The sequence below is a fragment of the Ranitomeya variabilis genome, chromosome 3 (assembly GCF_051348905.1).
Source record: "Ranitomeya variabilis isolate aRanVar5 chromosome 3, aRanVar5.hap1, whole genome shotgun sequence".
Classification (NCBI taxonomy): Eukaryota; Metazoa; Chordata; class Amphibia; order Anura; family Dendrobatidae; genus Ranitomeya; species Ranitomeya variabilis.
The window spans coordinates 380,683,775-380,696,709 of NC_135234.1; the positions used below are offsets into that span (position 1 = coordinate 380,683,775).

General features: G+C 44.2%; 1 protein-coding gene across 7 annotated transcripts in view; it reads left to right on the plus strand.

Moving 5' to 3' along the window:
- The window catches only part of SPOCD1 (SPOC domain containing 1), a 250,479-nt gene that overhangs the window by 206,897 nt on the left and 30,647 nt on the right, over window positions 1-12,935 (plus strand). For all 7 annotated transcript variants that reach the window (XM_077299608.1, XM_077299610.1, XM_077299611.1 and 4 more), the window contains 3 exons: window positions 10,185-10,308; window positions 12,440-12,578; window positions 12,691-12,829. In XM_077299608.1, the coding sequence (XP_077155723.1) occupies window positions 10,185-10,308; window positions 12,440-12,578; window positions 12,691-12,829 (402 nt within the window). The remainder of the gene's footprint in view (window positions 1-10,184; window positions 10,309-12,439; window positions 12,579-12,690; window positions 12,830-12,935) is intronic.

Below are 12,935 nucleotides of genomic sequence, written 5' to 3' on the forward strand. Positions count from 1 at the left end.
GCCCAGCTCATGTTTCTGGAGACACGCACCCTTAAGTTAGGCAGGCTCTCATCACTACAGAAATGCCAAACATGTAGGCGCTAAATGTTGCTTAGATAAACTGGGGCTCAGAAGGTAGGGGGGCATTTGGATTTGGGAACGGAGAATTTGCTGAAATTCTCGTTTGGGATCACATTTATCCAGCGCACAACGCTGAGCACTTACATACATGGGGTTTCCATCTAAATCTCCGAGTAACATGACAAATGAAACCCCCAATGGATCCATTCACTATTATGAGGCAGCAGAGTTACTCTGGACTCTGTCTGGCCTCTGTTTAGCGGTGTCCTTTTCAGAAGTGCACAAAATTGTGGCCAACGGCACCTTTATGCAATCCTAAAAAGACGCACACTACTGGATTACAGGTCCTATGACGCCCCCAGTGCCTCCATCTGCCTCATTATAGAGAATCTTCTGCCAGGGGGAATCACGCATTTCAGCACTCAGCGCAGGGCGCAGGATAAATGTGCGCCAAGCCTTACTGTGATCTTTGGGAGGTAGAATGAAAAAATCAACAGCATGTGAATAATTGGCTTTATTTATTTTTTATGCCGTTCCTCGTGCGGTATAAGTGATTCGGTGACTTTATTCTTCGGGTCGGTGCGATTACAGTGATACCAGATTTATATTGGGTTTTTATATTTGGCTGCTTTCACACACTAAAAAATGCTTTTTACTGTGAAAAGTAGTTTTTGCAGAACCATATTTTGAGAGCTATAATTTCAGCTGACAGAGTCATGTTATGGCTTGTTTTTGCGGGACGATCTGTCGTTTTTATTGATACCATTTTCGGGCACATTAAATTTTTTGACCGCTTTCTATTCTGATTTTTAGGAGACAGAATGAACTAAAACCATCAGTTCAGGAATTGCTTTTTATTTTATTTTTTATACTGTTCTGCATGTGGTAAAATTGGTAAGGCAGCTTTATTCTTTGGTGCTTTTACACAATAAAAACAATTTTAAAGAAAAATATAGAATCACTTTATTCTGAGAGCTATAACTTTTATTTTTCTGCTGATGGAGCTGTATAATGGCTTATTTTTTGCTGTACAAGATCACGTTTTCAGCTGTACCAATTTTAGGTACATACGTTTTTTGATCGCTTTTTATTGCACCTTTTGTTTGGCGGTATGATGATAAAGCATTGTTTTTTGCCTGTTTTTTTTTTACAGTGTTCACTGAAGGTGTTAACTAAAGGGACAGTATTATAGAGGGGGTCGTTACGGAAGCGGCAATAACAAATATGTGTACTTTTATTATTGATTTTTTATATTTATATAAACAGATGTATTTATTGGAAATATATTTGTTTATTTTTTTTTTCTTTATCTGGGGATTTTTAAAAAAATATTTTTACACTTTTTTTATATATTTTTTTAAACTTTTTTATATTGTCCCAGTCCCAGCACTGCAGAACATCAGAGGAGCGACTGACAGGCAGGGAATGAGGCGTCTCAGGTCCTGCTCTGAGCAGGCACTGAGAAGCCACCTTCCCTGAAGGACCCCGCAGCCATCTTGAGGCTGGGGGTCTTTATGGAGACCATCAGGACAACGTAATTGCAACGCGTTGTCCTGATGGAAGCACGCAGGGAACCCCCTCCACTACTGACAGCGGCATCAGAGGGGTTAAATGCCCGCAGTCGGTGCTAGCACTGATCGTGGGCATTGCTGCGAGGTGTCAGCTGTCACATACAGCTGACACCCACACCCGATCGCTTCGGCGCTCAGCGTGAGGCCGTGCTGCCAGTGCACCATACTAGTACTGCTGTTTGCAGGAACACAGTTCCCGCAGATCAGTACTAGTACGGTGCATGTCTTTAAGGGGTTAAACATCATCCGTCTGGAAAATTCCTGGGAAATTCACAACACTGCATGGGCGTCTTCACTTATGCAGGTGTCACAACACTGTACACGTATAAGTATAGATACCCAACTTTCTGCTTCTACCTTAGTCATGTTTCTCTAGCCTTTTGTAGTGATTTGCACTATGTGTAACTCTGGTTCAGCCTAACCCTCTTGTGGCCAGCCTTTGGGAGTAAGGCTACTTTCACACATCAGGTTTGCAATCCGGCGCTAATTTAAGTCTATGAGAAAAAACGGATCTGGCGGTAAATTTTGCTGGATCCGTCAAACTTCGCCGGATTGTGCCTGACGGCAAAAACCTGATGTGTGAGGGTATGTGCACACGTCAGGATTTCTTGCAGAAATTTCCTGAAGAAAACCGAAAATTTTCTGCAAGAAATCCGCATGTTTCTTTTTGCATTTTTTTCCCGTTTTTTTCGCGTTTTTTTTAGCATTTTGCAAGCATAATTAGCTTGCAGAATGCTAAAGTTTTCCAAGCGTTCTGTAGCATCGCTTGGAAAACTGATTGACAGGTTGGTCACACTTGTCAAACATAGTGTTTGACAAGTGTGACCAACTTTTTACTATAGATGCAGCCTATGCAGCATCAATAGTAAAAGATAGAATGTTAAAAATAATTTAAAAAAATTTAAAAAATGGTTATACTCACCTTCTGCAGACAGCCGATCTCCTCAGCGGCTTCCGTTCCTATGGATGGTGTGTGCAGGACCTTCGATGACGTCGCGGTCACGTGACCGCGACGTCATCGCGGTCATGTGACCGCGACGTGATCGCAGGTCCTTCACACACACCAGCTATAGGAACGGAAGCGGCAGCGTGCACCGCTGAGAGGCGGGAAGACTCCAGGGGCCATCGAAGGGGAGTATATGACTATTTTTTATTTTAATTCTTTTTTTTTTACCAATTATACGGTGCCCAGTCCGTGGAGAAGAGTCTCCTCTCCTCCACCCTGGGTACCAACCGCACATGATCTGCTTACTTCCCGCATGGTGGGCATAGCCACATGCGGAAAGTAAGCAGATCAATGCATTCCTAGGTGTGCGGAATCCCCGCAATTCCGCAAATTTAATGAACATGTTGCTTTTTTTTCCGCGATACGATTTTTTCGCGGAAAAAAATGCAACATTTGCACAAGATATGCGGAATACATTGAAAATAATGGGAGGCATATGTAAGCGTTTTTTTCACGTTTTTATAGCGAAAAAACGTGAAAAATACTGAACGTGTGCACATGGCCTGAAAGTAGCCTAAAGGTACCGTCACACTAGGCGATATCGCCAGCGATCCGTGACGTTGCAGCGACCTGGATAGCGATATCGCTGTATTTGACACGCAGCAGCGATCTGGATCCCGCTGTGAAATTGCTGGTCGCTGCTAGAAGGTCTGCACTTTATTTGGTCGCTAGGTCGCCGTGTATCGCCGTGTTTGACAGCAAAAGCAAGGATACCAGCGATATTTTACACTGGTAACCAGGGTAAACATCGGGTTACTAAGCGCAGGGCCGCGCTTAGTAACCCGATGTTTACCCTGGTTACCAGCGTAAAAGTTAAAAAAACAAACAGCACATACTCACCAGCGCGTCCCCCAGCCTCTGCTTCCTGACACTGACTGAGCGCCGGCCCTAAACTGAAAGTGAAAGCACAGCGGTGACGTCACCGCTGTGCTGTTAGGGCCGGAGCTCAGTCAGTGTCAGGAAGCAGAGGCTGGGGGACGCGCTGGTGAGTATGTGCTGTTTGTTTTTTTAACTTTTACGCTGGTAACCAGGGTAAACATCGGGTTACTAAGCGCGGCCCTGCGCTTAGCAACCCGATGCTTACCCTGGTTACCCGGGGACCTCGGCATCGTTGGTCGCTGGAGAGCGGTCTGTGTGACAGCTCTCCAGCGACCAAACAGCGACGCTGCAGCGATCGGCATCGCTGTCGCTATCGCTGCAGCGTCGCTTAATGTGACGGTACCTTAAGATGAATCAGAGACACCAGGCAAACATTAGACAATGGGGCAATAAACCCACACAATTCAAAAAGCTCTCAAGATAACATAAGTCCACAACAGACAGAGGTTAAATAAACCTCCATGTTTTACAATAACAAACAACAAACATAGAAAAACATAGAACTATTTGTGAGGTTAAAGGTACCGTCACACTCAGCGACGCTGCGGCGATATAGACAACGAGCCGACCTAAACTAGATCACTGGAGCGTCGCTGTTTAGGTTGCTGTAGAGACGTCAAACACAGCAACTCCAGAACGATGCAGGAGCGATCCAGTGATGTAACGGCGACTCACTTCTCGTTCTCGCTGGTTGTTAGCTCCATGTCAAACATTGCTGGCGTCGTTGCTTTTGATGTCAAACATGACGATACACGCCGACCTGGCGACGAAATAAAGTTCTGGACTTCTAGCTCCGACCAGCGATGGCACAGCGGGATCCAGATTGCTGCTGCGTGTCAAACACAACGAGATCGCTATCCAGGACGCAGCAACGTCACGGATTGTTGTCGTTCTCGTTGCAAAGTTGCTGAGTGTGACGGTACCTTTAAGCTTTCAGACAATGAAGTAAACATTTCTCAAGTTTGTGTCACTATGACAATTGTCTGTCTGAAAATGTATGACCAGCATTGCTGCTCTGTCATGGTCTGAATGCATTCTGTAAATTTCAAAGTGGACCCAAAATATCCATTTTTATATTCACACTACACAAGGGAACAATACTTTGCTAACCATGTAATCAGGTCTGTATTTCTTCTTCTCTGGCCTTCATTATATATCACTACAGGTAATATCACTCACAGATAATGTTATTTATTTTAAAGCACCATTAACCCCTTCCCGACCTGTGACACAGCGTATGCGTCATGAAAGTCGGTGCCAATCCGACCTGTGACGCATATGCTGTGTCACAGAATGATCGCGTCCCTGCAGGCCAGGTGAAAGGGTTAACTCCAATTTCACCCAACATGCAGGGACAGGGGGAGTGGTACTTCAGCCCAGGGGTGGTGGCTTCGCCCCCCCGTGGCTACGATCGCTCTGATTGGCTGTTGAAAGTGAAACAGCCAATCAGAGCAATCTGTAATATTTCACCTATGAAAATTGGTGAAATATTACAATCCAGCCATGGCCGATGCTGCAATAGCATCTGCCATGGCTGGAGACCCCGATCTGCCCCCCCCCCACCGACTGACGGCGGCAATCTGCAGCCGCCGTCAGTGTTCCGTACCCCTCCTACCTGTCCTAAGCGCCTTCCTCTCCCATCCGACCCTCCCCCGTCCTCCCCTCTGCCCCCCCCGCTGTCCGATGCACCCCCCCATACTTACCTAGTCCCGGTGTCCCTCCCGGTGTCCTCGGTCTTTTCGCATGGGCACTGCCATCTTGGAAAATGGCGGGCGCATGCGCATTGCGCCGACCGAATCTGCCGGCCGGCAGATTCGTTCCTTGCACATTTTGATCGCTGCGTTAGGTTCTATCACAGCGATCAAAATAACAAAAATAGTAAATAACCCCCCCCCCCTTTATCACCCCCATAGGTAGAAACAATAATAAAATACTGAAAATATATTTATTTTTGTTTTTCTGTTAGGATTAGGGTAGGGTTAGGGGTAGGGTTAGGGTTAGGGGTAGGGTTAGGGGTAGGGTTAGGGGTAGGGTTGCACTTAGGGATAGGGTTGCACTTATGGTTGCACTTAGAGTTGCATTTAGGGATAGGGTTGCACTTAGGGTTGCACTTAGGGTTGCACTTAGGGATAGGGTTGCACTTAGGGATAGGGTTGCACTTAGGGATAGGGTTGCACTTACGGTTGCACTTAGGGTTGCACTTAGGGATAGGGTTGCACTTAGGGATAGGGTTAGAATTAGGGTTAGGGTTACAATTAGGGTTAGAGTTAGGGTTAGAATTAGGGCTAGGGTTGGAATTAGGGTTAGAATTAGGCTATGTGCACATGGTGCAGATTTGGCTGCGGATCCGCAGCGGATTGGTCGCTGCGGATTCGTAGCAGTTTTCCATCACGTTTACAGTACCACGTAAACCTACGGAAAACCAAATCCGCTGTGCCCATGGTGCTGAAAATACAGCGCGGAAACGCTGCGTTGTATTTTCCGCAGCATGTCAATTCTTTGTGCGGATTCCACAGCGTTTTACACCTGCTCCATAATAGGAATCCGCAGGTGAAATCCACACAAAAAACACTGGAAATCCGCGGTAAATCCGCAGGTAAAGCGCAGTGCGTTTTACCTGCAGATTTTTCAAAAACAGTGCGGAAAAATCCACACACAAATCCGCAATGTGGGCACATAGCCTTAGGGTTAGGGTTGGAATTAGACTTAGGGTTGGAATTAGGGTTAAGACCAGGGTTAGGGGTGTGTTGGGGTTAGGGTTGGGATTAGGGTTAGGGGTGTGTTGGGGTTAGTGTTGGAGTTAGAATTGAGGGGTTTCCACTGTTTAGGCACATCAGGGGGTCTCCAAACGCGACATGGCGCCACCATTGATTCCAGCCAATCTTGCGTTGAAAAAGTCAAATGGTGCTCTCTCCCTTCCGAGCCCCGACGTGTGCCCAAACAGTGTTTTACCCCCACATATGGGGTACCAGCGTACTCAGGAGAAACTGGACAACAACTTTTGGGGTCTAATTTCTCCTGTAACCCTTGGGAAAATAAAAAATTGCAGGCTAAAAAATTATTTTTGAGGAAAGAAAAATGATTTTTTATTTTCACGGCTCTGCGTTATAAACTTCTGTGAAGCACTTGGGGGTTCTAAGTGCTCACTACACATCTAGATAAGTTCCTTTGGGGGTCTAGTTTCCAAAATGGGGTCACTTGTGGGGGGTTTCTACTGTTTAGGCACATCAGGGGCTCTGCAAATGCAACGTGACCCCCGCAGAGCATTCCATCAAAGTCTGCATTTCAAATAGTCACTACTTCCCTTCCGAACCCTGACGTGTGCCCAAACAGTGGTTTACCCCCACATATGGGGTACCAGCGTACTCAGGAGAAACTGGACAACAACTTTTGGGGTCAAATTTCTCCTGTTACCTTTGGGAATATAAAAAATTGCGGGCTAAAAAATCATTTTTGAGAAAAGAAAAATTATTTTTTATTTTCATGGCTCTGCGTTATAAACTTCTATGAAGTACTTGGGGGTTCAAAGTGCTCACCACACTTCTAGATTAGTTCCTTTGGGGGTCTAGTTTCCAAAATGCGGTCACTTGTGGGGAGTTTCTACTGTTTAGGCACATCAGGGGCTCTGCAAACGCAACGTGACGCCCGCAGAGCATTCCATCAAAGTCTGCATTTCAAAATGTCACTACTTCCCTTCCGAACCCCGACGTGTGCCCGAACAGTGGTTTACCCCCACATATGGGGTATCAGCGTACTCAGGAGAAACTGGACAACAACTTTTGGGGTCAAATTTCTCCTGTTACCCTTGGGAAAATAAAAAATTGCGGGCTAAACATTTTTTGAGAAAAGAAAAATTATTTTTTATTTTCATGGCTCTGCGTTATAAACTTCTATGAAGAACTTTGGGGTTCAAAGTGCTCACCACACATCTAGATTAGTTCCCTGGGAGGTCTAGTTTCCAAAATGGGGTCACTTGTAGGGGAGCTCCAATGTTTAGGCACACAGGTGCTCTCCAAACGCGACATGCTGTCCGCTAATGATTGGAGCTAATTTTCCATTCAAAAAGCCAAATGGCGTGCCTTCCCTTCCGAGCCCTGCCGTGCGCCCAAACAGTAGTTTACCCCCACATATGGGGTATCAGCGTACTCAGGAGAAACTGGACAATAATATTTGGGTTCCAATTTCTCCTGTTACCCTTGGGAAAATAAAAAGTTCTGGGCTAAAAAATCATTTTTGAGGAAAGAAAAATTATTTTTTATTTTCACGGCTCTGCGTTATAAACTATAAGCAGCTGGGGGTTTAAAGTGCTCACTATGCATCTAGATAAGTTCCTTGGGGGGTCTAGTTTCTAAAATGGGGTCCCTTGTGGGGGAGCTCCAATGTTTAGGCACACAGGGGCTCTCCAAACGCGACGCGCTAACGATTGGAGCTAATTTTCCATTCAAAAAGTCAAATGGCGCGCCTTCCCTTCCGAGCCTTGCCGTGCACCCAAAAAGTGGTTTACCCCACATATGAGGTATCGGTGTACTCAGGAGAAATTGCCCAACAAATTTTAGGATCCATTTTATCCTGTTGCCCATGTGAAAATGAAAAAATTGAGGCTAAAAGAATTTTTTTGTGAAAAAAAAGTACTTTTTCATTTTTACGGATCAATTTGTGAAGCACCTGAGAGTTTAAAGTGCTCACTATGCATCTAGATAAGTTCCTTGGGGGGTCTAGTTTCCAAAATGGGGTCACATGTGGGGGAGCTCCAATGTTTAGGCACACAGGGTCTCTCCAAACGCGACATGGTGTCCGCTAACGATGGAGATAATTTTTCATTCAAAAAGTCAAATGGCGCTCCTTCCCTTCCAAGCCTTGCCGTGCACCCAAACAGTGGTTTACCCCCACATATGAGGTATCGGTGCACTCAGGAGAAATTGCCCAACAAATTTTAGGATCCATTTTATCCTGTTGCCCATGTGAAAATGAAAAAATTGAGGCTAAAAGAATTTTTTTGTGAAAAAAAAGTACTTTTTCATTTTTACGGATCAATTTGTGAAGCACCTAGGGGTTTAAAGGGCTCACTATGCATCTAGATAAGTTCCTTGGGGCGTCTAGTTTCCAAAATGGGGTCACTTGTGGGGGAGCTCCAATGTTTAGGCACACGGGGGCTCTCCAAACGTGACATGGTGTCCGCTAAAGATTGGAGCCAATTTTTCATTCAAAAAGTCAAATGGCGCTCCTTCGCTTCCGAGCCCTGCCGTGCCCCCAAACAGTGGTTTACCCCCACATATGAGGTATCAGCGTACTCAGGACAAATTGGACAACAACTTTTGTGGTCCAGTTTCTCCTTTTACCCTTGGGAAAATAAAAAAATTGTTGCTAAAAGATAATTTTTGTGACTAAAAAGTTAAATGTTCACTTTTTCCTTCCATGTTGCTTCTGCTGCTGTGAAACACCTGAAGGGTTAATAAACTTCTTGAATGTGGTTTTGAGCACCTTGAGGGGTGCAGTTTTTAGAATGGTATCACTTTTGGGTATTTTCAGCCATATAGAACCCTCAAACTGACTTCAAATGTGAGGTGGTCCCTAAAAAAAATGGTTTTGTAAATTTTGTTGTAAAAATGAGAAATCACTGGTCAAATTTTAACCCTTATAACTTCCTAGCAAAAAAAAATGTTGTTTCCAAAATTGTGCTGATGTAAAATAGACATGTGGAAAATGTTATTTATTAACTATTTTGTGTTACATAACTCTCTGGTTTAACAGAATAAAAATTCAAAATGTGAAATTTCAGTTTTTTTCACAAATAAACGCAGAAATTATCGACCTAAATTTACCACTCACATGAAGCCCAATATGTCACGAAAAAACAATCTCAGAACCGCTAGGATCCGTTGCGTTCCGGAGTTATTACCTCATAAAGGGACACTGGTCAGAATTGCAAAAAACGGCCAGGTCATTAAGGTCAAAATAGGCTGGGTCATGAAGGGGTTAAAGAGTTTTTGCTGAATTTGGACGTTATCCCGTTTGTATGGGTTAGAGAAGTGTTTCCCAAACTACAGTCCTCACGGACCCCACGGGTCATGTTTTCAGGATTTCCTTAGTATTTAGCTCAAGTAGTGGAAGTATCATCAAGGCATCAGGAATTGTTTCACCTGTGCAACACTATGGAAATCCTGAAAACATGACCCGTGGGGTCCGTGGGGACTGGAATTTGGGAAACACTGGGTTAGAGGATATGTTCTCAATCGCTAAGGGTCTGATCAATGGGATCCCACTTATCCTGAGATTGGGGCTCTGAAGAACTCTCTTTGAGCTAATCTAAGGTCGGGCATAGGATCCTTCTCTCCATTCTTTGAATTCTGGGCTGCTGGAAAGCTCAAGATCAGTGGTATCCCATTGGTTGAACCCCCAAATGATTGGCAAAGTAAATTCCTACAACGTAGGCAAGCTTGACATTTTACACTGTTTGTAAAATTGTACATTGGTTTACTTTTTTGTGCAAGAAGAACTTGAGGAGAGCGGCGAAGGATATTGTGTGTGGAATGGAGATTACGTGTAGGGAGGTAGCCGGATATTAGTTTGGAGTTGTATAGTGAAGACAGGTTATAAATGCTTTTTGTTTTCGTAAATATTTAAACTGAGTAATATGATGCACTCATCTATATAACTTTCATCCATAGGATGCACCTTGGAAATCCAAAGATTCACTGAGTTCAGATATTAATAACATAAATGAGAGCAAAATAGATACAACAGCTCATCACAAAACTCACCTTCTGGACCTCAATTGCCTCATTTGCATGGGTAAGATGTAGTTCATAATCTTTACCTCTGAGTTCATTCAAACTTTTCAGTATGTTCTATGTTTTAAAGCTTCTGTATTTTTATAACTGCATTGGAGGGGAAAGCCAACAGGATGCCTAGTCTCTGTGCAACCATGTCCTACTCAGAGCTTTTAGGACAGTGTTCTTAAACCCTTCAAGACATATGATGTACATTTAAGTCGTACCGCATGTCCTGTCCCTGCTTTTTATGCCGGCTCGCATGCCAAACCCACATCTTTCCTGGCAAAACGATAGCTGATTTAATCCGCCATCATGTGCCTTTAACAGCAATGGCTGGGGCAGTGCTCCGCCCGTGGCTGTTAACCTTTTAAATCCCGAAGGTCAATCTCTTGATGACTCCTGTGCCTGTCATTACGATCCTTCTGTGAAAGCCTGCCCGTAACTAGCTTTCATAGGAGATCATAATGTCTTCTATACATAGCAGTGTTGTAGATGAAGCAGCTCCATAACTGAGTTCTTCCGGATGCCACAGTCAGCAAGAACTTCTGATCTGGGTATCCCATCCGCTAAGAATAGGTCATCAATGTTAAAGTAGAGGACAACCTTTTTGACTCTTAACATCCCAGTCAGCTTTCTCCAGCCCATTGATTTATATACATCAGATAGCTGCTCACCTCCCTCTCATCTTCAGAAGAGATGCAGTCATTAATCACCAGCCCTTCAGAGCAGTTTTCACAATCACTGCTCTCAGCTCTATGCTATTGGTGTGGGAGCTTTGTTCTTGTTCAAATTCCCCGTTATCCCTATGTGTCAGTACAGTGACAGCAGTGTGGACTCAGAACAAACCACTGACAGCTGAATGTGTTACGACAGAACTTGTGCTGAGCTTTGTAGTTCTTCTAATTCTACAGTATTCCTATTCACTAAAGCTGTCAATCAAGGAGAAATGTCCACTCTGCCAGAAATCAGCAAGTGAGGAAACTAAGTAGAATACATTGCTCTGAACTACTCAAGAGAAAACTTGTGAATACCCCTTTAATACTGTATAAGGATCTCCATTCTGGTAGCATATGAACAAACTGAGAGACCAGGCTTACTCTTTGGGTAAGCACCTATATAAGCACCTAAATACAACAGATTGTGACGTCACGGGAGGCAGGACACGCGCGCATTTTTAAAATTACGTCACGGCTTGTGATTGGTTGCGTGCCGCCCATGTGGCCGCGACGCGACCAATCACAGCAAGCCGTGACGTAATTTCAGGTCCTAAATGCAGAAATAGGCATTCAGGACCTGAAATTACGTCACGGCTTGCTGTGATTGGTCGCGTCGCGGCCACATGGGCGGCACGCAACCAATCACAAGCCGTGACTTAATTTTAAAAATGCGCGCGTGTCCTGCCTCCCGTGACGTCACGGCTTGTGATTGGTCGCGTCGCCCATCTGACCGCGACGCGACCAATCACAAGCCGGAACGTAATTTTAAAATCCTGAATGCCTAGAATTAGGCATCCAGGACCTTAAAATTACGTCACAGCTTGCTGTGATTGGTCGCGTCGCGGCCACATGGGCGGCACGCGACCAATCAGAAGCCGTGACGTCGCGGGAAGCAGGAAACGCGCGCATTTTAAGCAAACAACGCTGCCGGTTCCCTCGGTGAGGTCCAGGCTGCGTCGGAGAGGTGAGTATAGCAATATTTTTTATTTTAATTCTTTATTTTACACGTTAATATGGATCCCAGGGCCTGAAGGAGAGTTTCCTCTCCTTCAGACCCTGGGAACCATCAGGAATACCGTCCGATACTTGAGTCCCATTGACTTGTATTGGTATCGGGTATCGGTATCGGATTAGATCCGATACTTTGCCGGTATCGGCCGATACTTTCCGATACCGATACTTTCAAGTATCGGACGGTATCGCTCAACACTACTCATCACTAATAAGGATACCACTCTTAAATGAATAACCTACAATGTACCCCAACAGTTATATGCCAATGGTTTACTTTTTTATTGCCAGGTTATATAGCAGTTTATTCCTTTTTGCATAAGTTAGATTTTTTTTTTTTTTGTATTGGTCAACTTAATTTTTTTTTATGTTTTCGCTACATGAAATGCATGCTTAATGGTGACGTTTTATTGTATTATACAGGAAAAATCAAACCTTCAGATATGAATAATATGGGCCAATGGGCAAAAATAAAATCACCAATCACAAATGCCAAGGAAAAGAGTTATGGTCAGAAGCTACAAACCTCAGAGGCAGCAGAGACCATTGATTGCATGGAAAAGTAAAGTATTTTGGAATTTTAGGCTCTAGCCTAAATTTTGAGATAACTACTATCAAGTATAGATTATAATGTTTCCTTCTCACACCCAGTCTTTGCTTCTTTTTTTTTTAAGTGATGTCTTAGGCAGTACAAGTGAGAACGCCTCCTCATCTGAAACTGCAATATGGAAAGGCTTGATTCAGATGTTTGCTATTAAGTCGTTCAAAGTGAAAGCCATGCAAGTTTCGGGGTATAGCGCCCACCTTTGTCAGGTCAGCACCGCCATTACATTGAGAAACATCGTAATCTTACAGCTGTGAGTTCTTTCTAATGGTCAGGTGTAACATAAAAGAGCAGCTGAACGCTTCTTTTATTACA